Source organism: Phyllobates terribilis, unplaced genomic scaffold (genome assembly GCF_046119375.1).
Source record: "Phyllobates terribilis strain yellow unplaced genomic scaffold, ASM4611937v1 Scaffold_10__3_contigs__length_209671492, whole genome shotgun sequence".
NCBI classification, from domain to species: domain Eukaryota; kingdom Metazoa; phylum Chordata; class Amphibia; order Anura; family Dendrobatidae; genus Phyllobates; species Phyllobates terribilis.
In genome coordinates, this window is record NW_027362770.1 from 147990072 (window position 1) to 148015225 (window position 25154).

The window sequence follows — 25154 nt, forward strand, 5'->3', positions numbered from 1 at the left end:
GTCATGTTGAGAAACGGCTCCTGGGACACTTTAAAGAAATGGCCGCACCACTGGTTCCAAGACCAAATCAATGTAACACAGAGCTGTTATTGTACCTGGAATAGAGACTAGAGGGGTCACCCTAATCCTGGGAGTAGGAATTGAGCGACGTTTCCTTGTGAAGACCTCTTCTGCGTTGACCACGTGGTCTCCAGACCAATCTTGGGGTATAATTGCATCCAAAACAAAAGCTGAACTCATTGCTGAAGAGGACAGACCTCTATTCCAGTCTCCATTGCCGACTTGCTCTGCAACATGATAACCTTTTAGAGCGATGACGTTCGGTCAATGGACACCTGTAGCCAGACATCTGGCCCATAGCCCAATGTCATGGAAACATCTTCTGATGCTTTGTGTAGACGCTGTTTGACCTTAGTCTTGATATGTGACGTCTAATTTTGCTTGCAAGACAGAATGACTCAATCATGGAACTAGTTGTATGGCCATTTCTCCAAGGTGTCCTAAGAGAAGTCTTCAACACGACAATGCCAGGCCTCGTGTTGCTCATGCTACGTGAGCCGCCTGCTTGGGTGACCTAAACCTGCTACTATTAATAAATTGAGATGTTTGATGTAGATCAGTAACATGTCTATTCATCCTGTGATTTCCATAATTCCACGACTTTTCCTTCTTGGTGCTGCAATTTCATTTTTGAGGAGTATAGATAGACAGTCTGTCAAACAATGGATAGATACAAAGATTATTTCATAGTAGTTTACGATGAATTAATATATGGCCACCTTCCCCTGGTCCCATGTACAATGGTCACTTACACGTCTTCTATTGTGATCTGTTGCTTGTTTGATTGTTGCACTATAATAAGGGGAAAAGTCTTCTCCATTCATTCATTGACTCCAGGGAGGAAAAGATCTGGTCAGATATAGTCCGACGCCTCTCCTTTATTTGCAGTAATTGGCTTAAAGGTTTTGGCATCACCTACAGTAATGTGGAAAAAGAAGTGGCCGAGCCCCTGCCCTGGAGAATGACTGAGCTCTGGCTCCATGCCTGCACCTGTCAGCCTTAATGAGATCCTAATGAGCCCCAGGCAGTGGCATCACTTTAACACCACGTCATTAGTAGGAAAGTGATAATGACTTAAGGAGCCCTACAGACAGAAGATACACTTCCTGTTGTAACTAGACATGATACCAACATTGGGTTATTCTAAAAAAAAATAAATAAAGGGGTTGGTTTGGCCAATCATTTGGCCTACAGCTCTTTCTCGTGACTGCTCCGAAAATAGGAGCCACTAGTGCTCCTTTCTCCTCTATGAGAAAGCTGCCGTCAGATTCGACTGGCGATGGCTTATCTTGCCAAGAACAAAAGGATCTGCAGTCCAAAATCATACACGCCGGATCCTTCTCTCCCCAACATCATCTATTGGAGGCCCCCTCATACACATTACACTGTTGGCTAAATTCCTCCGATATCGGCAGGTTTAGTTGACGTTAGTCTAATGTGTATGGGGGCCTTCAGCAAACATATGTATAAAATGGAAAGGAGATAGGAGATGAGACAAAAAGATTTTATATTTTAAGTTATCCCCTATCCTTTTGATAGGGGATAACTTGTGATTAGGGGAATAAACCTTAAATATTTGCTATTGGTCACCCCAACCTCTATGTATGGTGCTGGTGACTCCTCATGCATAGTCCTTCTATACAACGTCTATTGAAGCCCATTCAGTAATACTAAGAAAATTCAACTAGTGGGTTGTTGATACGGTAAGTGGCAAGACGGACTACTGGTGAACAATAGTGCATCATGTGACTGCAGAACCTTTTATAGCACCAGCTTAAGGTCTTATTGCTCCAGAAGGACACTAATTAGAATTGAGCTCTTCTATCTTGACTTTTGTTCTACAACTGGATATTTCCTAAAATGTTGTTGAGAGACACAAGTTTAGACGACCTATCCTTAGAATAAGTTATCAATATCAGATCGGTAGGGGTCTGACAGATCTGGTGAGCGAAGGTGCTGTGGCATCCTGGAAGTGGCACAGCCATGAATGGTTCTGCATGTTCTTCACCATTCATGTATATATGTAGGGAGCTGTGCCTCTTTCAGCGCCTCGTTGCACCTTCAGTCAGCTGATTGGTGGGTTTGCGGGAAAGGTCATCCATTTTCAAGTCCCACAAAATCCTCATATTATTTTAGTGTCTTTGTTCTGAGCTATATACACTGCTCAAAAAAAAATAAAGGGAAGACTTAAACAACAGAGTATAACTCCAAGTAAATCAAACTTCTGTGAAATCAAACTGTCCACTTAGGAAGCAACACTGATTGACAATCAATTTCACATGCTGTTGTGCAAATGGAATAGACAATAGATGGAAATTATTGGCAATTATCAAGACACCCTCAATAAAGGGGTGGTTCTGCAGGTGTGGACCACAGACCACATCTCAGTACCAATGCTTTCTGGCTGATGTTTTGGTCACTTTTGAATGTTGGTTGTGCTTTCACAGGAGACAGGCCAGTGGTTATATTGAAGCCTGGACTGTAGTATTTCAGGAACTGGGAACTGCAGCAAGGCGCGGGAGCGCCGCTACTACCCCCCACGCCACCGCTACTCACTACCAGGGACGCCATCAAAAGGCTACAGGACCACAAGCATTGTATTTAAGACTATTATGGCATCTTCCCTCTTGGGAAGCTCCCTGAGCCCTTTACCCTGAAATACTACAGTCCAGGCTTCAATATAACCAAACAACAATAGTGACTAAATGAATAAGGCCGAGTAAACTGGCCGAAACGTCTACTACTGTCACTCTTGGAAACTGGGTATAACAAAACCTGTTTATTTTGACTGTAATAAATGAATTTTGCATCAATATCCTCTACGTGTGTGATGAATTGACTTATTATTGTGACTGGGCATCATATGCCTATTTCATCAGCACCTCCGAATTTGACAGAGTGCACGTGAATCTTTGCCTTAATCCCATATAAGTGACTGGAGATGACTGTAGTCGCTGACACTAAATGTGAATTGCTTTATGGTTGGAGGCCCCATTACATATTGTCTTGGCCTGTTTATGGCTCTGCAAGGAGGTAAAGTTGCAAAACACATCCAAGTTCCATCAATATCATTTTATGTTTTTTTTTTTTAACAGCCTTAGGCTCAATTTCGAGCCATGGCTTCTTGATGGATGAACGATCCATAAGAATCTCAATCTTATGCAAGCCTAGATATGTCCACCAGGGTCTTCTCCATCGTTATCTTGAAAGTATTAAGCCATTGGGTTTCTGGTCTTCCTTTTCGCCTTGTTCCTTCTCTTCTTCCCACCATGATGTCCTTCCCCAGTGATTGCTCTCTTCATATGATGTGTCCAAAGTAGGCGAGTCGTAGCTTAGTGATCCTTGCCTTGGGTGACATGTCTGACTTAATTTGTCCCAAAATTGATTTGTTTCTTCTTCTTGTCGTCCATGGTATTGATAATATCCTTCTCCAGCACCACATTTCGAAGGTGTCGGTATGATTAACATATCTGTATCTTGGTTAAAAAAAAATCATGCACACAGTAATGCTATATGGGACCAACCAATCCATTTATGGGGTAATAACTTTGTAATAAAGTAAAATTAAATATTCTCTACGCGTCTCTTTAGAAAAAGGTGGAGTATGGGCACCCGGCCACATCCAAAATAATACCATGTGCATGAAACTTTCCGCAGGAGAGGAAGCCCCGACCTGAAAAAAAATAATACATTTGAGAAATAAGCTTTTTTTTTCGTTTAATTAGGAATGCCAACTAGGGTTTTGCAATCAGTCCATGGACAGATGAAGAATATTATTATTATAGTACTAATAGTGACTAGTAAATCGTACGTCGAAATCTCTAGTAAGGGAAAGTGATTTAGTGAGAGCTGCCTTGTTTCCTGTGTAGCTCTGGTATAGTTTGCTGTTTGCGGAGGAGGGAGCATTGCCAGTATACACTGTGAAAGCAATTCATCTGTAATCTCTTTTCTCTTTCCCCGTTGGAGTTCTATTCATATTCTAATCACAGATTTTCCTTCCTAAAAAAAAACAAAAAAACAGCCACTTTATCATTGCCCCAAAGCCCTGGCTTTTCACTTCTAACATCTAATTCCAAGTCTTAAAAAAAAAACTCTTCTACCTTCAAAAATGTGCCAAACCGAGATTATCACCTGCCACAAAGACCCGGGAGAAGAAGTCCCCGGAATCTCAAAAACATTTCTCAAAGTTGGTAAATAGAACTTTTCACTCTTTTTACTTTTGTACTTTTTATGTTGCATTTTGCTGTATACTTGTAATGTGCAGATATTCGGCGCCCGGCGTGAATTATTACATTTTCGGCACTTTTTTTTTTTTTGTCTTATTAATGGCAGCGAGTATCCGGTGATACAGGTTTTTTTTTAGTGTTGATTTGTGTAGGGCAATCATGGCTTTTTGGAAAGAAGGCAAGGACGAGCATGTGGAAGTATAAGTAATAAAAAAAGAGGTTTTATAATAGAAAAAGAGGGGGGTTGAAGTGCTGGGATTGCGTAGATTTAAGCCCCCCTTTTTAGAGGAAAGTCTTTATTATTCAAAACAGCACCACAATGGGCTTCACAGAGAGCCTTGCCACATCCCCATCTGACTACCAGCCATTCATCAGGCAGCCTGGCCTATCAATGACATGTCTCCCATCAGGGCTCTTATAAAATGATGCTTTTTCCCATGCAACATCAGCAAACATTGTGACTGGTCTGTCTCTGCCCTGCTGGATTTACCAAGTGTTCATTTTCACTCCTTGCTCCCTTCACTTGAGATAGGGGGTCTCACATCCCGTAGGATTTTGGTCTTCTGTTCTGCCCATGGGAAGATCATGCATCGTGGGTTATTGGAGGAACCAGACATGGATTCCACAGGTTAGTGAAAGTTTGGGCTTAATTAACCAGTTGCGCTCCGGGGTTACTTTCATTACCGACTTTTCCTGGGAAACTTTTTTTTTTTTCAATATTGTTTTTGAATTATTAAAAAAAATACTTGTAGGCATGTATAAAACCCAACTAATACCAGCTTACCAGGGGGCACGTGGTGGCTAGGGTATACTAGAATTTATTTTTATATATATATACACACACATACAATTCTTAAATAAAAAAAAATAAAACAATAATTATATGTGTATATAAAATAATTATATATGTATATAAATAATATATATATATATATATATATAATAGAATAAATATATATGTATATATAAAATAAATATATATATATATAAAATAATAAAATATATACATAATGGTATATTTTTTATATATATTTATTTACATAGTTATCTTTATATATATATTTATACATATAAATAAAAATATAAAAAGATATAAAAATATATATATATAATGTATATATATATATATATATATATATATATATATATATGCAAAGAAATATATATAATTATATATATATATATATTTTTTTTTATTATTATTTTTATTTATTTTATCTTTTCTCTAAAATGTATTTCTACAGTAAAGCCTATAAACTTTTTTGTGGATCCTGGCGGACAATTTTGTGAAACATGTTGGTATTCTATGAATTACTTTTTACAGTAACGGCTGTAAACTTTTTTAGATCCTTGTATATATTAATGAAATAGCTAAGCCATTTTTTAAGTTATTATTATTGTTTAGTAGTAACTTTTTTTAATCTTTTTTATCTTAATCCACCTGCTGCCTGGGATCAATCCTCTTTCGTTGGATATAATTGGAATAGAAATATATAGTAAATTTAAAAAAGGAATTGAAAAGAGATATATTTTTATACCGTATAGAATCTAAAAATACCGTTTAATATTAAATGTTAAATCATTTATTTGTACTAGTGGTGATGGTTAATATCTGATATTGATAAGCTACCCCCCCCCAATAGTTATATATTTCTTATTATACCTGTGCTACTAGTTTAATAGCTATTAGAGATGAGCGTTGTTCTACTCGAACTGTTCGCCAATCTCAAATTCGAGCTGTTCTGGGCGGTGTTCGAGCCGTTCGGCGAACACGAACGATTTGAGAAAAATTCGGCTGTTCGAGGTTATGTTCGATAACTGTTCGTGCACCAAAATCATAACTGGATTTTTTCTCAGTAATGATGAAAATTATTGTTAATACGCAGTTTGAGTGTACAGCGGTGTGGGGGGAGGGGCAGGGGATGGATCTCTGCAGGAATAATGAAGAACTCCATTTTTTTTTCTCTTTCCCGCATTTACAGTGGGGAGGTGCAATCTGTCAGCCTATCAGCAGCGCACACACGGAGCGAAGTGCTTTTTTTCACACAAGCAAGGGCATGTGTCATTGGCTGTGTATGTCACATGTCCTTGCCCTATAAGACCAAGCCATTTTCCCCGTCGCCACCATTTTCTCACTGCTGCAGCTGCGTGTTAGACGGCACCGCTGTTGCTGTGTGCGCTATACCTTGTTAATTTCAAGCCAATTTTCGCACAAATATACAGATAGCTTGGGAGTAGGGAATAGTTGTGATTGCAGTCCTTTTAAGGACTAGGTTACAGCATTTCCTACGACTTTTATCAGGCAGGTCTGTGCTATTAAATAGATAGATTGTGGGAGTAAAGACTAATTGTAATTGCAGTCCTTTTCAGGACTAGGTTACATCAGTTCCTATCAGTTTTTGCCAGGCAGGTCTGTGCCAGTGCTGTGCAAGTTTTTTTCACAGCATTTGGCTGAATCTAGCAAAGCTAATCCTTTTTGGCCTATTGCAGAGTGTGTTAGTCAGTGGAGTAGCCTATCTGTGTTGCAAGACATACCACCTGTGTATAGAATACCATTTTTTTTACTGCACCTAGTGAAGTAAAATCTTTTGGGTATAGCATCATTCTATTAGTCCATCTATACTGACCTCCATCAGGTTGCAAATTGAATATAATTTTTTTCTGCATCTAGCTCTGAAAAAATATTTGGGCTTCTAGCAGTGTGTGGGACTTGTTCTATTAGTCCATCTATACTGACCTCCATCAGGTTGCAAACTGAATATAATTTTTTCTGCATCTAGCTCTAAAAAAATATTTGGCTTTCTAGCAGTGTGTGGGACTTGTTCTATTAGTCCATATATACTGACCTCCATCACGTTGCAAATTCAAAATAATTTTTTGTCTGCATCTAGCTCTGAAAAAATATTTGGCCTTCTAGCAGTGTGTGGGACTTTCTCTATTAGTCCATCTATACTGACCTCCATCAGGCTGCAAATTAAAAATAATTTTTATCTGCATCTATCTCTGAAAAAATGTTTGGGCTTCTAGCAGTGTGTGGGACTTGGTCTATTAGTCCATCTATACTGATCTCCATCAGGTTGCAAATTAAAAATAATTTTTATCTGCATCTAGCTCTGAAAAAATATTTGGGCTTCTAGCTGTGTGTGGGACTTGTTCTATTAGTCCATCTATACTGACCTCCATCAGGTTGCAAACTGAATATCATTTTTTTCTGCATCTACCTCAGAAAAAAAATTTGGGCTTCTAGCAGTGTGTGGGACTTGTTCTATTAGTCCATCTATACTGACCTCCATCAGGTTGCAAACTGAATATCATTTTTTTCTGCATCTACCTCAGAAAAAAAATTTGGGCTTCTAGCAGTGTGTGGGACTTGTTCTATTAGTCCATCTATACTGACCTCCATCAGGTTGCAAACTGAATATCATTTTTTTCTGCATCTACCTCAGAAAAAATATTTGGGCTTCTAGCTGTGTGTGGGACTTGTTCTATTAGTCCATCTATACTGACCTCCATCAGGTTGCAAACTGAATATCATTTTTTTCTGCATTTACCTCAGAAAAAAAATTTGGGCTTCTAGCAGTGTGTGGGACTTGTTCTATTAGTCCATCTATACTGACCTCCATCAGGTTGCAAACTGAATATCATTTTTTTCTGCATCTACCTCAGAAAAAATATTTGGCCTTCTAGCAGTGTGTGGGACTTGTTCTATTAGTCCTTCTATACTGACCTCCATCAGGTTGCAATTTGAATATAATTTTTTTCTGCATCTACTTCTGAAAAAATATTTGGGCTTCTAGCAGTGTGTGGGACTTGGTCTATTAGTCCATCTATACTGACCTCCATCAGGTTGCAAATTGAATATCATTTTTTTCTGCATCTAGCTCTGAAAAAATATTTGGGCTTCTAGCAGTGAGTGGGACTTGTTCTATTAGTCCATCTATACTGACCTCCATCAGGCTGCAAATTGAATATAATTTTTTTCTGCATCTAGCTCTGAAAAAATATTTGGGCTTCTAGCAGTGTGTGGGACTGGGTCTATTAGTTAATCTATACTGACCTCCATCAGGTTGCAAATTAAAAATAATTTTTATCTGCATCTACCTCTGAAAAAATATTTGGGCTTCTAGCAGTGTGTGGGACTCATTGTATTAGGCCATCTATACCAAGCTCCACCAGCTTTGAAATTAATAATAATTTTTAGCTGAGTCTAGCCCTGAAAATAATTTTTCCCAATAGTGGTAGCAATAGAAATATGGGGCGCGCGCCTGGCTAACAAAAATATACGCTTCATAACACAAAACACCAGCCTAGCGCACTGCATTAATAAGATGGCATCATCGTCTCTCCCAGTGCTAGGCCTACTACGCAGGCTAGCATTCCTGTGCCTAAAACACAATGTATGGGTCCGCGCTAGCCACTATGCTGAGGGGTATAAAGCTGCTGCTAACGCTTTATAACAATTCAATTGGCAGATTTTCACAGAGCTCTTCCACAACGCCCACCCATCGGGCAACAGTTGCCCACCCTCCCTATGGGATCTAGTGGCGAATAGTTGATGCCATTAATCAGAGCGTCAGTTGCCCCGTCAACGTGGCAAGCATACGGTAAGGCATGGGAAGTGTGGACACGACTAGTAGCAGGCAGACGGGTTGACCAATGTGAACAAGCCAGATCACAAGTCACCATAGAATTTCTCCACCAGCTAATGATGAGGGGCATATCAGGAGCGTCAGCGCAGCGGTGTCTGACCGGAGTAGCATTTCACTTCCAACTACTGAATTGGGGAGATGTGACAAAGATTCATCATCAGACAATAAATAAAAGGGTGGAAAAGGGGTCAGCCAAGTCAGGAATGTAGACGTCCCGTCCCGTGTCACTAAAACTGATTTCTCACATCATATCCCTAACACCATTAACATGACACTCACAATTTGAAGCAACACTAATGTCTACTGCATTTGTGATCGCCTTCTTCGGGGCGCTATGTATAAGCGAATTAGTCCCTCAATCCAAAATTACCACCAGTGGAGGCTTATTACACCAGGACGTAGTCATAGCCAATAATGCAATACGTCTACGCATACACGAATCGAAAACGGTTCCAGCGGGCAGGGGTACTTGGGTACTTCTACAACCCACAAACGGTACACTGAGTCGGGTAACAATAGTAAAAACATATCTAACCATCAGATCACAAAGTAATTTCTTCCTATCACACATTGATGGAACGCCATTATCAAGATACCTGTTCCAAGCTATATTTAATAAATGCATAACATCGGCAGGGAACCACCCCAAAGATTAGAGGACACACTCATTCCGCATAGGTGCGGCCACGGAAGCAGCAAGAGCAGGACTGTCAGAAACGGAAGTTCAGAGGATAGGGAGATGGCGATCCACGTGTTTGGCGAGATACATAAGACCGGACTTGTTATCCTAACGTGGTTTGTTTCTTTTACAGGTGACGCTAAGCCAACAGTGTGAGTGATAGGCCACTCGTATATATATTGGGTACAAAAAAGGGCGAAAGTCCGCCCAGGCGGGAGGAAATTAGAGTTTCATAACACATATTTCAACTGGAGAGGTATTAGAGGCCTGCTATGGCCACAGGTACTAATGGAGGTAATCAAGGTAGGGAGAGAGGCAAGAGGTCCGGTCATCTTAGTTATACAGGCCGGGGGAAACAACCTAGGTCATCACAAGAGCGCATAACTAATGGCAATAATGAAACTAGACACTGAGCGCTTCAGAGAATTTTTCACAAAATTAGCTATAGTATGGTCAGAGATTGTGCCGATAGCGGTATGGCAAGGTGCGCGAGACATCACGGCCATCGAATGGACAAGGCGGGTAATAAATATTCGGATGGCAAAATTTAGAAGAGACAGAGGCGGTGTAGTGATACGACACCGACAACTGGAAGGAGATAAAGCAGGCCTCATACGGCCCGACGGTGTTCACTTAATAGATATTGGACTGGACATATTCCTGTCAGGACTCCAGGACGGAGTGGAACAAGCATTAAGAGTGATGGGTGGGGGTCAGAGTCCTGCATACGAGTACGCTGGATCCTCCGTGGCCTGGAAATAGAAAGGACATGTTGGAGAGTTACACTTGTTGGCCAACTTGCCGGAGTGGGGACCCAGGGCATGCTGCAACAAGCTGAATTATTTTAGAAATAAAATGCCTTTCTAATGGAATGAGTATAAAGAGTTAATAAAGCTGTGACCGATCCTCACCCATCCAGTTGTAAGAGTTACATTATTGTATTGTCCATGAAAGGGGGGCGGTAGGGGGGCTGAGCGTCTGGGTTTGGTTGGGGGTTCCCACAGTCTGCCTAGGCTAGATTCATTTAAAAATTCTTATTAGATACACAGGCGGTGCAGCTTGCTTCGCAGCTGGGCTACTACGCCCAAAGTATTGCCTAGGCTAGATGCAGTTAAAAATTCTACGCTGACTAGCAGACACTGAAGATTTGGAGCAACCCAACCCACCTGGAATTGACGATGCCAACGTCACGTAAGACACAGCAAGGGGACTCCCAAAATTGTGGCACAGACACCACTTAACCCTAGAACGCATACCTGTGGCCTTGCAGGCCCGCCCAGTTAATTGTTTTCTATTTTCTGCAAGATTACTTTAGTTAGAATTTTGAAACTCTAGGTATTCTTCATGTATATAGTTGTTTGTCATTTGAGTTTGAGTTATTCCATGTTATTTGCACACGGGCCTAAAGGGCCCCAGGTATGTGAAAGTGTAGATTTTTATGGTCATGCGTTCTAGGGTTAAGTGGCATCAATTGCCCCACTGTTGCTTAAAATGGTTGGTGAGGTGATTTTACCAAATCCCCAAGCTTTTAGTCTCCCAAGGATGACACAGGGGTAGAAATGTCCTTGCGAATCCATGATTTGTTCATCTTTATGAACGTGAGTCTGTCTACATTCTCAGTGGACAGCCGCATGCGCTTATCTGTCAGCACACCACCAGCAGCGCTGAACACACGTTCAGAGAGAACGCTGGCTGCATGGCATGACAAGATCTCCAAGGCGTGAGTGGCGAGCTCCGGCGATTATTCCAGATTGGAATACCAAAATGAGCAAGGGTTCAGTGACACAGTCATGGCTTCGATGTTCACTTGGAGATTCTCCTGTACCATCCTCTCTAGGTGTTGACTATGTGTCAGACTTCTTGTCTCCTGTGGCCTTGCAAAGGATGGTCTAAAAAAGTGGTGAAACGATTCCACAAAATTGCTGTTACCAGCAGATACTGTGTTACTGTTACTGTTTGAGTGATGAAGACTCGACATTCCCACCGTTGGCAAGTTAGAACTGTGAGATTCACTACGTGCACCACTGGTGTTTTGTGGAAAAGCACATGTAAGATTCTGCAACAGCGTCTGCAGATACTCCTGCATTCGTCAATACCTTTTTATGGCAGGAATTATTTCGGCAAATATACTTTTGTACCGGGGATCTAACAGTGTGGTAACCCAGTAGTCGGGATTACTTCGAATTCTGACAATCCGGGGGTCATGTTGCAGGTAGTGCAGCAAGAAGGCACTCATGTGTCTTGCGCATCCAGAAGTACCAAGTCCTTGTTGTGTTGGTAGCGAGGTAAGAATCATGCTTCCTTCCTCTGCCCTCTCCCTCCAACCTCGCACAACAGAAATGTGATCAAGGTCTCCCTCATCTGATGAGTCTTCCATGCCCATCGCCAGTTCGTCCTCCACTTCTTCCTCGGCTCCTGCACCTTCCTCAACAGTTTGGCTGCTACCATGCGCCCTGGTTAATCCCTCTCCCCCACCCTCCCATGCCTGCCGCCTTGGTGCTGCCAACCGTCTGGACCTTGGAGATGTTATCCCTTCCGCATACGACTCCTCCTCTACTTCCTCCACCTCCTCTTGTCCCACCACCTGACTCTGAATTCTGTTTAATGTGTGCTCCAGCATGTAAATCACCGGAATAGTCATGCTGATAATGGCATCGTCGTCAGCACTAAACATCTTCGTCGCCATTTCAAAACTGTGCAGAAGGGTGTGTGGCGCCCCTGAGGCTTCAGTCGCCACAGAGTTACTGCATCTCACCCAGAGGTGTGGTATCTCACCCTCAGGTAAGGAAGGCGTATGGCTCGGGACCCTGACTCCTGCATCCAACACATACCCGCAGTGGGGGTAGGGCGAGATTGCTCCTAAGGGAGAGCACAGTCCCAGGTCCCTAGCTGGTTTGAGGGTCCTATGTAGTGGGTGCTTAGGGGAGCAGCTTAGGGGAGCACATGACAAGGAGAGTATAAATAGGAAGCCATCTTAGAAAGAGCAAGCCAGACAGAGGAGGAAAAGTGACAGGAGCAGAGACTAGGCATGAGCTCTGCTCCGGAGGCGGGCCTAGCCTGGGAGGCCCAGGACTGAAGGAGAGAAGAGAGGAGTGGGAGCTGGAAGGCTCCAGGAACCGAAGGGACCCTACGGTTACAGGCCGTGCAGAAGGCCACCCGTACTCCCGCTGCTACCAGGAGGTAGAGGGGTCAGGCCAGATAAGGGGAACCGGTCCCTCAACTAGCGGAGAAACAGCAAGGCTCAACTAGAAACCGGAGGCTGCTGCATTTCATGTACTGCAGGCCAAAGTCCACACCAGTCTCACTAAGAAGGTAGCCACATAGGACCCAGGGGACGGAACACACGTCACCCGCCAAGGTCCGAGGATACCGGATAGAAGTGTCACTGGGTGTGAGGTGCAGGGAGAAGGCCAGAGAAAGGACACACAGAAGGGGGTCCTGCTAAGTACTCCGGAGCTATCTGGGGGTGGACTGAGCCCCTCACTGAGTATGCACAGCACGACGGGGGAGATTGCTCTGGTACCTGTAATCTGGACTACAACAACTGTGAGTAATATCTTGAGAAGGCATCACACGGACTCTGTGTTCATTACTGACTCCCTGCACTACAACCACCATCATCCACCCACACTGCCCTGAAGCTACACTCTTCCTGTGGTGAGTAATAATACCGTTGCTGCAAAACCACCAGCTTCAGAGGACTGTTCCGCAGCGACGGCCCCTTTGGCCGCACTCCACAGGTGGCATAGTCAGACATTATAAAATCCATATATACAAATTACCCTTGGATTGACCGCCCTGGGTCACGGACTGGGTCACCGCCACAGTGACTACAACCCCCAGCGTCTACCGGCCCGGCTCAGGGTACCCCATGGCCCAGGGGGCGCGTCAACTTCATAGGTCCCTGATCTGAGACCACTCCTGCAGCGTGATTTGCCCCACCTCTGGATCTCGTTGGCCCAGGCTATACGTCAGAACGTATTGCACCAGGGCTTGTCGGTGCTGCCACAGTCACTGCAACATGTGCAGAGTTGAATTCCACCGTGTCGGCACATCGCATTTCAGCCGGTGAACTGGCAGGCCCAAGGACTTCTGTAGAGATGTAAGTCGTTGAACTGCGGGATGCGAACGGCGGAAGTGAGCACACAGCGACCGTGCCCTCTGCAGAAGGCCATCTAGTCCGGGATAGTGGGCTAAAAATTGCTGGACAGCCAGGTTCAACACATGAGCCATACAAGGCACGTGTGTGACATTGCCCCGGTGAAGTGCCGCACCAGGTTTGCAGCATTGTCGCACATGGCCTTCCCTGGTTGCAGGTCCAGTGGAGACAACTTTTCATGAAACTGGGTCTCCAGAGCTGACCACAACTCCTCAGCTGTGTGACTCACATTTCCCAGACATTTCAAAGTAAACACTGATGCCGTTGAGCCCTGCTGCCAGCATAGTAAGGAGGTGTGCAGGATTCCTTCTGCGCAGTTAGAAAGCAGGTGGCATTACCAGACAGGCTTTGGGTGCAGGTGGAGGACCGAGAGGAGGTTGAGGAGGCAGAAGCAGTGGAGGAACTTCGAGATAAAGAGGATTGACGCACAACTCGTGAGGACGGTAAGACTTGGACAGCAGCCCCTTGTCCTGCTGTCACCATAGTTACCCAGTGCCCAGTCAGCGACATGTAACGCCCCTGTCCATGCCTTCTCGTCCAAGTGTCTGTGGTGAAGTGCACCCTGTCACACACAGAGTTTCTCAAAGAAGCGGTGATGTTGTGTGCGACATGCTAGTGGAGCGCAGGCACACCTTTCTTTGAGAAGTAGTGCCGACTGGGCATCTGGTACTGGGGCACTGTGACGGACATAAGGTCTTGAAAATCCTCTGTGTCCTCCAGGTGGAAAGGCAGCATTTCTGTAGCCAACAGCTTGCAGATGGTGAAATTCAACCTCTTAGCTTTCTCATGGCTAGGAGGAAATGGTCTTTTACTTTTCCACATCTGAGGGACCGAGGGCTGGCTGTTGTGCTTAGACGGTGTTGAGTAGGGTGTCCCCGGCAAGCTGCCAGTCTGTGAGGAAGATGCAGGCGGACATGTTAGGTTGCCTTGATCCAAAGGTGGTGCTCTCGATGTCGGAGAGCGCTCAACACTAGCAGGTGTTTCCACTTCCCAATGAACTGACGACCTGCCAATCACACTGGCTGTTGCGGGTAAAGAGGTGGCAGGTCTGCGTCCAAAAACATGTGTGACTGCTGTCCCCCCAGTCACAGAGGATGAAGAGGCTGCGGATGCACAAGATGGGGCAGACGGTGGTTGGCCCAGCCGGCTAGGCCGCATTGTAGCACAGTGAGCTTCCCACTGCAACTTATGCTTCATATCCATGTGACGGTACATGCATGAAGTACTCAAACTATGGATTTTTTGGCCTCTACTTAGCTTTTGCTGACAAATATTACAGATAACACGAGTTGAGTCATCCTTATCGATCTGAATAAATGCCCAGGCTATGCAAGGCTTAGAGCCCATGTGACCTGAAGAGCCACTACGACTTGTGGTCAGAGGCAGAGTTGTGGTTGAGGATGCAGTTGTTGACGTGCTTCCAGTACTCCGTCTCTGTTCAGGAAGGCGCAACCTAACCTCGTCGTCAATAGCATCTGTGATGCCCCGCTGCGCTTGGTATCACAGATCCTAGAAGAGTGCATTGATGGAATCCTCCACAAGAGGCCCCCATAAACATTCACACATCTCCACCTTCCACCTCAGACCAGCAGAAGGAGCCCGTTAGGGATATAAATAGGGAAGGTGGAGCTAGGCAGTTCAGTTCCTCTGAAGAGTTCCTGCAGTAGAGAAGCCTAAGAGAGGTCAGTCTGCAGTGGAGCTCAGTCTAGTCTAGAGAACGCAGTTAATAGTTCAGCAGTGGAGCACGAGGCTCCTGCTTGCTAGATTCAGGGAGCCCAGATAGAGCTTAAGGTGTGCCAGTGCCGTAAGATCAGTGAAGCGCGGCAAGCTGCCGTTAGTGTGTATAGCCTAGTGAGGGCCCGAGTAGGCCGAAGGCGAGTGGCGAGTTAGTACATAAGGGGCAGAGGAGCTTAACCAGCTCACCCCGAAGCATTTACCGGACACAGGATCCGAGCTTACCGGTATCTCTATGACCCAGTAAGGCATAACCGGAATCCCTGGAGAACTACAAGTCCCAGGGTCGCTAAGGTGCTGATATGTAACAGAGCCAGGAGACGCTTAGGCCCCGCATACTGGGAGCGTGAACTCCAAGAGAAGGCCCTACCACAAGGTCAGCCAGCGCAGGACAGAGACAAAGTTAGGCCTAGCTCCAGGCAGGTCAGAAACTTACTACGCAGAGGCAAGAAACAGGAGGCCCTACACCCGCTCATTGGGGAGGATCCTGATATGCACCCTTCACCCTAGAGTGCTCCGGGATGTGCCTGAATTTCCACCAGTAAAAGGTACTGAAGTGACTACCGTGTCCGTTCTCGTTCTTGCTCTGACCCAGCTGGGTCTCGCCTGTCCTGCATTCCCCCTGCATACGCTGCCCTGAGACCTAGGTCCACCTGTGGGGAGCTATACCATCGAGCTGCCTTATCACCGGCCTCAGTGGACTGCTGCAGCGCTGGTGCTTGTCACCAGATACCACAGGTGGCGTCATGAACTCTTATAAAATTAACAATTATCCACCCTTTTAAAGAGAGACCCCAGGGTACGGGCCAGGGAGCCGACCACCGCGACATCCCCAAGGCCAGGCAAATGCCCGGGTACCGAGTCATCCCCATCCCCAGGGCTAGTCACATCCTCCTCCACCTCCTCTGCTGACCTCATCGACTGGCTGACTGTGGGTTGACAGTAAGTGGGATCTCCAACCTCGTCATCATCACCTTGTGTGTTATCACACCCGTCGTCCTCAGAGCCAACCTCTTCCTGCCCTGACCGAAAAGTCAAGTTGTCGCTCCAATCAGGTATTTGAGTCTCATCATCATCTTCATCATTGTCTCCACCAACAGGAGTTACAGTTTGGGAACAAGGGTCTACATTATGCTCAGAACCTTCTTCATCTGGTCCTGGATCCGACTTATAAAGATTCTGGGCATCAGATCAGATCATTTCCTCATCTGGATTAACAGAAGCTCTGGAGCAGACCTCCGTTTCCCAGGCTATAGTATGAGTAAATGTGTCACCCTACCTGGATGCCACAAGTGTAATAAAGCTGTGTCTGAGAGCAAGGGGGAGGTTCTCTGGTCAGGGGAACATTAGCATGCAATGCCTCCTGTCTCAGGCCAGTAGGGGGAGCAGGCTGCCCCTATAAAAGCTGGTACTGGGGACAGGGTTAGGGAGAACTGGAAAGCCTGTCTCAGCTTTGAGACGTGTCCCAGAGTGGAGCAGGGACAGAGAGTTGCATTGTAACCTAAGAGGAAGTGTGGCAGTAGGAGAGAGCCACAAGCCAGAGACAAGAGGCGAAGAGAGCCTGTCTTGGCAGAGAAAAGACTTAATTTTACCAGACTTTGGTGTCTGAGGCTGGAAGGATTCCACATCCCCCAGCAGAGAACCAGTCCGCAAGGGACTGTACATTCCTTGGCCTAAGAAGCCTGGAGGCCCTGCCACAACCGAAGGGACCAGTAAAGCCGTACAAGGCTGGGAGCAAAAAGGAACCCACGTCGCAGGCCATACAGGCGAGAAAGCACGGAAAGCTCGGAAACGTGGGCTGTTATCCTATCAGGAGGAGATAGTCAGAAGGAGCGCAGAAAGCACGGTAGGCCTACACCCTCAACCTGACCAGGGCCAATTTCCCCGTTGCTCTCAGACATCCAGGTCCCCTCCTAGCTGGGACTGTTTGTGGGTCAGTTTACCTGTTTAGTAAAGACCCTGGACTGCAACCTGTTGTCTGTGTGCTCCTTGCTCCTCCAGCACTACCATCACTCCCACCATCCACTATACTGCCCTGGGGCCGCACTCTTCCCGTGGGGAGTCACACTACCATAGCTGCACACCTCATCAGCCCCAGCGGTCTGCATGCAGCGGCGGTTCCTAATAACCGCAATCCACGGGTGGCCTAGTCGGACATAATCAATATAACGGACTACCACTGGCCTGACCACCCTGAGCCACGGAACCGGGTTGCCACTACTACTCCCATCGCTCCCTATTGCCCGGATCCGAGTGCCCCACGGCCCAGGGGGCGAGTCAGCTTTGGCGTAGTCGGCAGGATTTCGTGCCCGCAACCACCGGGTACTGCGTGCCTGAAAAAGACTGTTGTAAACTTACCTGTGGAGAAGTTTCCCGCCATCAGACGACATCTCGGACCGTTTCCCGCCGTCCGGAGTCGTTTCCCGCCATCCGGAGCCGATTCCCGCCATTAGACGCCATCTTGGACCGTTTACCGCCGTCTTCTGCCGTCTTCCCGCCATCCGCGGCTGCTTCCCGCCATCGGACGCCATCTTCAGGACGCCGCGCGGGAAGAAGAGGGGCGTGGACGTCAAAACCGCGCGAGATCCGAAGCTCCGCCCCACGCACCGACGCTGCGCAAGGTCCTGGAAGGGAGAGAGAGCGACGCTGACGTCATCAGGACGCGACGCCAGGTCCTCGTCCAGAGCAGCAGCAGCGGAGCCGCGGCCTACAAAAGAGGATCGTCGGAAGGTAGGCCACGCTTAACTAGGGGGGAGGAAGATGTCGGACACAGAGGCGCCCACTACCACCAACGCAGCTGTAGCAGCGGTGATGCCCTTTTCCTTGCCCTACATCCCTGGAGCGGCCTGGCTGCCCAAATACTCAGGGGAGCCCCATGCCCTAACTGACTTCAAGGAAAGACTGTATAGTTTGTTCCAAGTTTACCCCCTGACAGAGGAACAGAAGGTCAGCATATTGACAGGGCAGTTAACAGGCGCAGCCCAAAGGGAGGTAAAATCATGGCCCATTGAGGAGAAAGGGACTGTGAAGGGTATTCTGGCCCGGCTGCGGGGTACCTTTGATACACGTACCTCTGCTGAAATTAAAATGAGGTTCTATGGATGTAAGCAGCGGGCACAGGACAGCATCAGAGACTATGCCCTAAATCTGCAGGAAGCCTTGAGGGCTATTTAACAAACTGACCCTGGCAGTGTGCAGGAAACCGATAAGCTGCTAACAGAACAATTCATAGAGGGTCTGCTGTCCAGCGCCCACAGGGCCCAGCTGCGCCTCATGTTCTTCCAGAACCCCGACCTGACCTTTGCCCAATTTAAGGACAGGGCCATAAGGGTGCTCCGTGAATCTGCAACCAGTGGCGCTATAAACCCCCGGCGCCCTGCTATCACCTACCACCAGGAGGCGGCGCCCTCCTCTATGGACTCCGTGGAGGCTGATGCACAGGCCCTGAACCAAGCCCCGTCGAAAGGCCTGCACCACCAAGTCCAGGAGCTGACCAGGAGAGTCGCGGCGTTGACCAGGACCGTCCAGGCGTTGCAAGTGGACCCGTCAAGACCCATCGAGCTGGCTTCAAGTCCGGAGGATGTCCCGTGGCGTCGACAGAGCAGGATCCCGTCGTTCCGAGGGAGGCCCACAGACCGCTACGCAGAGGATGGACAGCCCATTTGCCGTCGATGCAATCAGCCCGGACACATTTCCAGGTACTGTAATTTAAACGGGTCCAACCTGGGGCAGAGGGCCGACCCCCAGGCATAAGATCACCAGGCCCTTACAATTGGCGTAATAAGTACGTTGGGGGGCGCCCGGTTTTACCCGTGGTGCTGGACGGTATCCCCATGAGCGCCTTGCTGGATACTGGGTCGCAAGTAACCACAATCCCTTATGTACTTTTTAAGCAGTATTGGACTGATGCTGATATCACACGGTATCCAGACAGTAACTTGAGCATCATCGCCAGTAATGGCTTACCCGTGCCGCAGATGGGGTTCAAGGAGATGACCATTAAAATTGGTAAAGTTGAACTGCCGGCACAGGGAGTGATTATTGTGGACATTGACCGTCATGAAAGTCACCCTAAAATAACTGTGGGTACTAACATAATTGAAAATTGTCTTTCAGAGGTAATTGTAATTCTACAACAGGTGGCGGTGAATGCTAGTTCCAGCCAACAGAGAGTCCTCAACAAGGAGATAAAAGCCCTGATGAGACGGCAGCAGGTAGAACTGTCTGGTGGTGAGATCGGTAGCGTAACACTGAGTGACCCATTCCCCATTTCCATGCCTCCCAAAAGTGAAATAATGATCTGGTGTCGGACTGCAATCGGGTTGAGAGGTAGAGACTACCAAGCCATGGTAGAACCCGTGTACTCAGACAGCAGGCCCACCATTTTGACAGCCCGGGGGGTGGTTGATGTCCGTCATGGGAGGGTGCCCGTCCGCATCCTCAACATTGGGGAGAGGGAAGTACACTTACCCAGGTACGCTACACTCGCCAAACTGTTTGTCGTCGAACACCAAGCTATCAGGGCCGTGGAACCCTTGCCTCCATCTCCACAGGCGGAGGGTAATGGCTCCCAGAAACAAAAGGAGGACTGGTGCCAGAAACTTCACGTGGGTGCTGACTCCACTCCCCTGCGCCAAAAACAAGGAGTCTACCGGGTGGTACAGGAGTACGAGAGAGTCTTTAGTAAGCACCCGCTAGACTTCGGCAGAGTAAAAGGGATAGAACACTGCATCCCCACAGGGAGCCACCCACCAATAAAAGAAAGACACCAACCTGTACCCCCTGCACATTATCAGAACGCCAAGGGTATGCTAAGAGAGATGAAAGAAGCTGGGGTCATTAGAGACTGCTGTAGCCCCTGGGCAGCCCCCTTGGTTCTGGTCAAAAAGAAAGACGGCACCATGAGAATGTGCGTGGACTATAGACAAATCAACCGTATCACCCACAAAGACGCATATCCGCTGCCTAGAATAGAAGAGTCTTTAGCCGCACTAAAATCAGCTAACTTCTTTTCTACTTTGGACCTTACTAGCGGGTACCGGCAGGTTCCTGTGGCAGAGTCTGACAAGGAGAAGACCGCCTTCACCACCCCGATGGGACTGAGTGAGTTCAACTGTATGCCTTTCGGGCTCTGCAACGCACCAGGGACCTTCCAGCGGCTGATGGAATGCTGTCTAGGGCACCGAAACTTCGAGACGGTCCTCCTTTACCTGGACGACGTGATCGTCTATTCGAAAACCTACGAGGACCACCTAAAGCACCTGGCCGAGGTGTTCGAAGCCCTGGCAGGCTATGGCCTGAAGGTAAAACCATCGAAGTGTCACCTGCTGAAACCAAAGGTCCAGTACCTAGGGCACGTGGTAAGCGCGGAAGGAGTGGCCCCCGACCCTGACAAGGTCACGGCAATCAAGAGCTGGCCAAGCCCCTCGAACATCAAAGAGGTGAGACAGTTTCTCGGGTTGGTAGGCTACTACCGAAGGTTCATCCCCGGGTTCACTAAGATGGCAGCTCCTATGCAGGACCTCCTGATCGGACAGTCCAAGTCCAGAAGTCAAAAGCCACCCTTCAAGTGGGATAAACCGGAAGAGGAGTCCTTCCGCCAGCTAAAGTTGGCCCTCACTGGGGATGAGATCCTGGCCTACCCTGATTATGGCCAGCCTTTCATTCTCCACACAGATGCCAGTAATGTGGGACTGGGAGCCGTACTGTCCCAAAAACCAACAGGGCAGAGAACGGGTGATCGCATACGCCAGCCGGAAGCTGAGGCCCACCGAGAGGAACCCGGAGAATTACAGCTCCTTCAAGCTCGAATTCTTGGCGGTGGTGTGGGCCGTGACGGAACGCTTCAAGCATTACCTGGCCTCCGCAAAGTTCATCGTGTACACAGACAATAACCCATTGACACACCTGGACAATGCAAGACTGGGTGCCCTGGAACAGCGGTGGATGGCCCGTCTCTCCAACTATGACTTCGTGATCAAGTACCGGGCAGGCAAAACCAACGCCAACGCGGACGCCCTATCAAGAATGCCTCACTTACCTGAAGGTGACGAAGACCCAGAAGAGCTGGAGGAGGTAGAACTCCCCGCGTTTCACCGGTATGGAGCCGCTCAACACTCTCACCGCGTGAAGGAGGAGGATCTAACAACTGTGATGATGAATCCCCTACCTCACCACAGCTGGGCCGAGACCCAAGATAGTGACCCTGCAGTCCGCCTGGTGAAAGATCTGCTGACCCGGGAAGACGCCCGCCTAGATCCAGATGCCCCAGAGGAAGCCAAGCAGCTATGGAAGGAGAAGAGCAAGCTGTTCCTCTACGAAGGCAAGTTGTGCAGAAGGATTGTTAACCACCGGACGCACGAGCTGACCTGGCAAGTCGTGGTCCCAAGGCGAGATGCAGCTATGGTCCTGGGGGCTTACCATGACAGAGCGGGACACTTCGGTTGGAAGAAACTGGAGTTCCTACTAAGAGGAAGGTTCTTTTGGGTCGGCATGAGAGGAGCTGTGGAAAAGTGGTGCAGAGACTGTGGCCCTTGTCACCTAAGGAGGAAGGACCGCACCAGCCAGAAGACACCCTTGAGGCCCATCGTCACCACGCAGCCTCTTGAGCTGGTAGCTCTGGACCATGTCAAATTGGCTCCCAGCCGGTCAGGATACATCTATGCCCTGACAATCGTGGACCACTATTCCCGTTTTCTAATGGTGGTCCCGGTAAACGACTTGACAGCCCAAACAGTGGCCAGAGCCTTCCAGCAATATTTCTGCCGTCCACACGGGTATCCGGAACAGGTCCTGACAGACCAGGGTCCAGCGTTCGAAGCTGAAATCTTCCAGGAGTTCTGCAACCTCTATGGCTGTAAGAAGATTCGTACAACGCCTTACCACCCCCAAACCAACGGGATGTGTGAGAAGATGAACAATATAGTCATTGATCTCCTGAAGACGTTGCCCCTGGAGGAACGCAGCCTGTGGCCAGAAAAACTGCCGGACCTGATAGACATATACAACAATATCCTGGTGAATGCTACAAACTGCACCCCGGCTTACCTGATGCGAGCTAGACCGGGTAAGCTGCCCGTAGACCTGGAGATGGGAGTCCTAATACCTGAGGACACCTCCCCGGATGCGGACTGGGATACGGAAAGGCAACTGCAGTACAAGAAGGTACAGGAGAGTGTGGAGAAGAGCCTGGCCCAGGTGAGAGAGAAGCAAGAAAGACTCTTCAATCAACACGCCCCTGCTGGTCCCCTAGAACCTGGTGAGCAAGTCCTAAAGCGAAAAAGAAGGCTACATAAGTTGGACGACCAGTGGGAAAGGGAACCCTACACCATACTGCAGTCTGACCACGACAACCCAAAGGTGTGCGTAATCACCAAGGACGGAGGAGAAACCACTAGTGTCGTCTCCAGAGACCACCTCAAAAGGTGCCCCGAGCAACTCCGTAGTGCAGAAGAGGATCAGAGTGACCTTGAACCCGCAGAGGACAAGGAAGAAATGATCAGCACCGTTCTCGGAGAGTTCCCTCAGTCCTGGACTCGCATAAATGATGCCATAGTGGTACCTGTCCTGCATTTCCTGCAACCGGCACAGCAACAACCAACGCCAGAGCCGGAAGGTGAAGAGGAGCAAGCGGTTCCAGAGGCAGAAGAGCCTGTTCCAGCAGCCCAGGAGAGTCAACCCTCTGCTGACAGTGAGCCTGCCATGCCTGCGGTAAGCCAAAGAACCCGCAGACAGCTGCCTGCCCTACCTGTACACCCAGCTGGTAGCTGTACCCCTAAGGCTAGTGGGGAAAGCCAGGTTGGTCCACCACCAGACAGTGGGTTAAGGAGGTCAACCAGGAGCACAAAGGGACAGATACCCGCTCGCTGGAGAATATAGAGTGTACTAAGATTGTAAATAACCCTGTTGCAAAATGTTAAAATGTTTGCCAAAGTTACCTGCATGTTTATTGATAGTGTGTTTCAGTTTCTTGCAGTTACCATAAGGATTCACAGGTTATGGACTTTTTATAACCGGGACCTTGTGTGGACTGCGTTCGGAGCCTAACCCAGGAATGAACTAAGACTGTGAAGGACTTGGGGTAGGACAGACCCCCACCTGGTTAAGGCTCCCCGTTGTTTTGGTGATATGGACACCCGGTCACAGGCCACACTGTGACCTTAAGAACTCAATTTGTGCGCCGTCTGTCTATTAATGTTTTATTGTTATGCATATTGTCTTTGTTTATTGTTTAGTCCCGGAGTACTAAATTTCACTAGGGGGGAATGTGTCACCCTACCTGGATGCCACAAGTGTAATAAAGCTGTGTCTGAGAGCAAGGGGGAGGTTCTCTGGTCAGGGGAACATTAGCATGCAATGCCTCCTGTCTCAGGCCAGTAGGGGGAGCAGGCTGCCCCTATAAAAGCTGGTACTGGGGACAGGGTTAGGGAGAACTGGAAAGCCTGTCTCAGCTTTGAGACGTGTCCCAGAGTGGAGCAGGGACAGAGAGTTGCATTGTAACCTAAGAGGAAGTGTGGCAGTAGGAGAGAGCCACAAGCCAGAGACAAGAGGCGAAGAGAGCCTGTCTTGGCAGAGAAAAGACTTAATTTTACCAGACTTTGGTGTCTGAGGCTGGAAGGATTCCACATCCCCCAGCAGAGAACCAGTCCGCAAGGGACTGTACATTCCTTGGCCTAAGAAGCCTGGAGGCCCTGCCACAACCGAAGGGACCAGTAAAGCCGTACAAGGCTGGGAGCAAAAAGGAACCCACGTCGCAGGCCATACAGGCGAGAAAGCACGGAAAGCTCGGAAACGTGGGCTGTTATCCTATCAGGAGGAGATAGTCAGAAGGAGCGCAGAAAGCACGGTAGGCCTACACCCTCACCCTGACCAGGGCCAATTTCCCCGTTGCTCTCAGACATCCAGGTCCCCTCCTAGCTGGGACTGTTTGTGGGTCAGTTTACCTGTTTAGTAAAGACCCTGGACTGCAACCTGTTGTCTGTGTGCTCCTTGCTCCTCCAGCACTACCATCACTCCCACCATCCACTATACTGCCCTGGGGCCGCACTCTTCCCGTGGGGAGTCACACTACCATAGCTGCACACCTCATCAGCCCCAGCGGTCTGCATGCAGCGGCGGTTCCTAATAACCGCAATCCACGGGTGGCGTAGTCGGACATAATCAATATAACGGACTACCACTGGCCTGACCACCCTGAGCCACGGAACCGGGTTGCCACTACTACTCCCATCGCTCCCTATTGCCCGGATCCGAGTGCCCCACGGCCCAGGGGGCGAGTCATAAACAGCTGTGCAGACTCAACCATCTGTGCTACCCCATACTCAGATGGGCAGCTGGAGACTTGGGAGCTGTGAGGAAGCAAGTGCGATTGGGGTGACACCTCTGAGGACTGGAGTATTTGTGATGTTGAAATTGAGGTGATGGAGAGCCCACTTGAAGGAGCACTTGATATCCGTTGAAGCACCTGCTGTTTTTGTGCCTCATTTAGAATTTGTAGCGATGGGCGTGTCCGTAAGAATGGGATCGTATCACATTGTCCACGAAAAGAAGTCGACATCTTAGTTTGGCTGGAAGATGGTCTTTCTTCTGCAGATGTTACTCCCCCCCCACCGTGGGGGGCCTCGACCCACCGGCGGACAGGCACCAGT

At 47.9% G+C, this 25154-nt stretch overlaps 1 protein-coding gene across 1 annotated transcript in view; it reads left to right on the forward strand.

The window, feature by feature from the left end:
* The first annotated feature begins 4619 nt into the window (after window positions 1–4619).
* Window positions 4620–25154, forward strand: part of LOC141164541 (cytoskeleton-associated protein 4-like) — a 66619-nt gene continuing 46084 nt past the window's right edge. Inside the window, exon 1 of the mRNA XM_073649908.1 lies at window positions 4620–4914. Coding sequence (XP_073506009.1) covers window positions 4861–4914 — 54 coding nt within the window. The 5' untranslated portion in view covers window positions 4620–4860. The remainder of the gene's footprint in view (window positions 4915–25154) is intronic.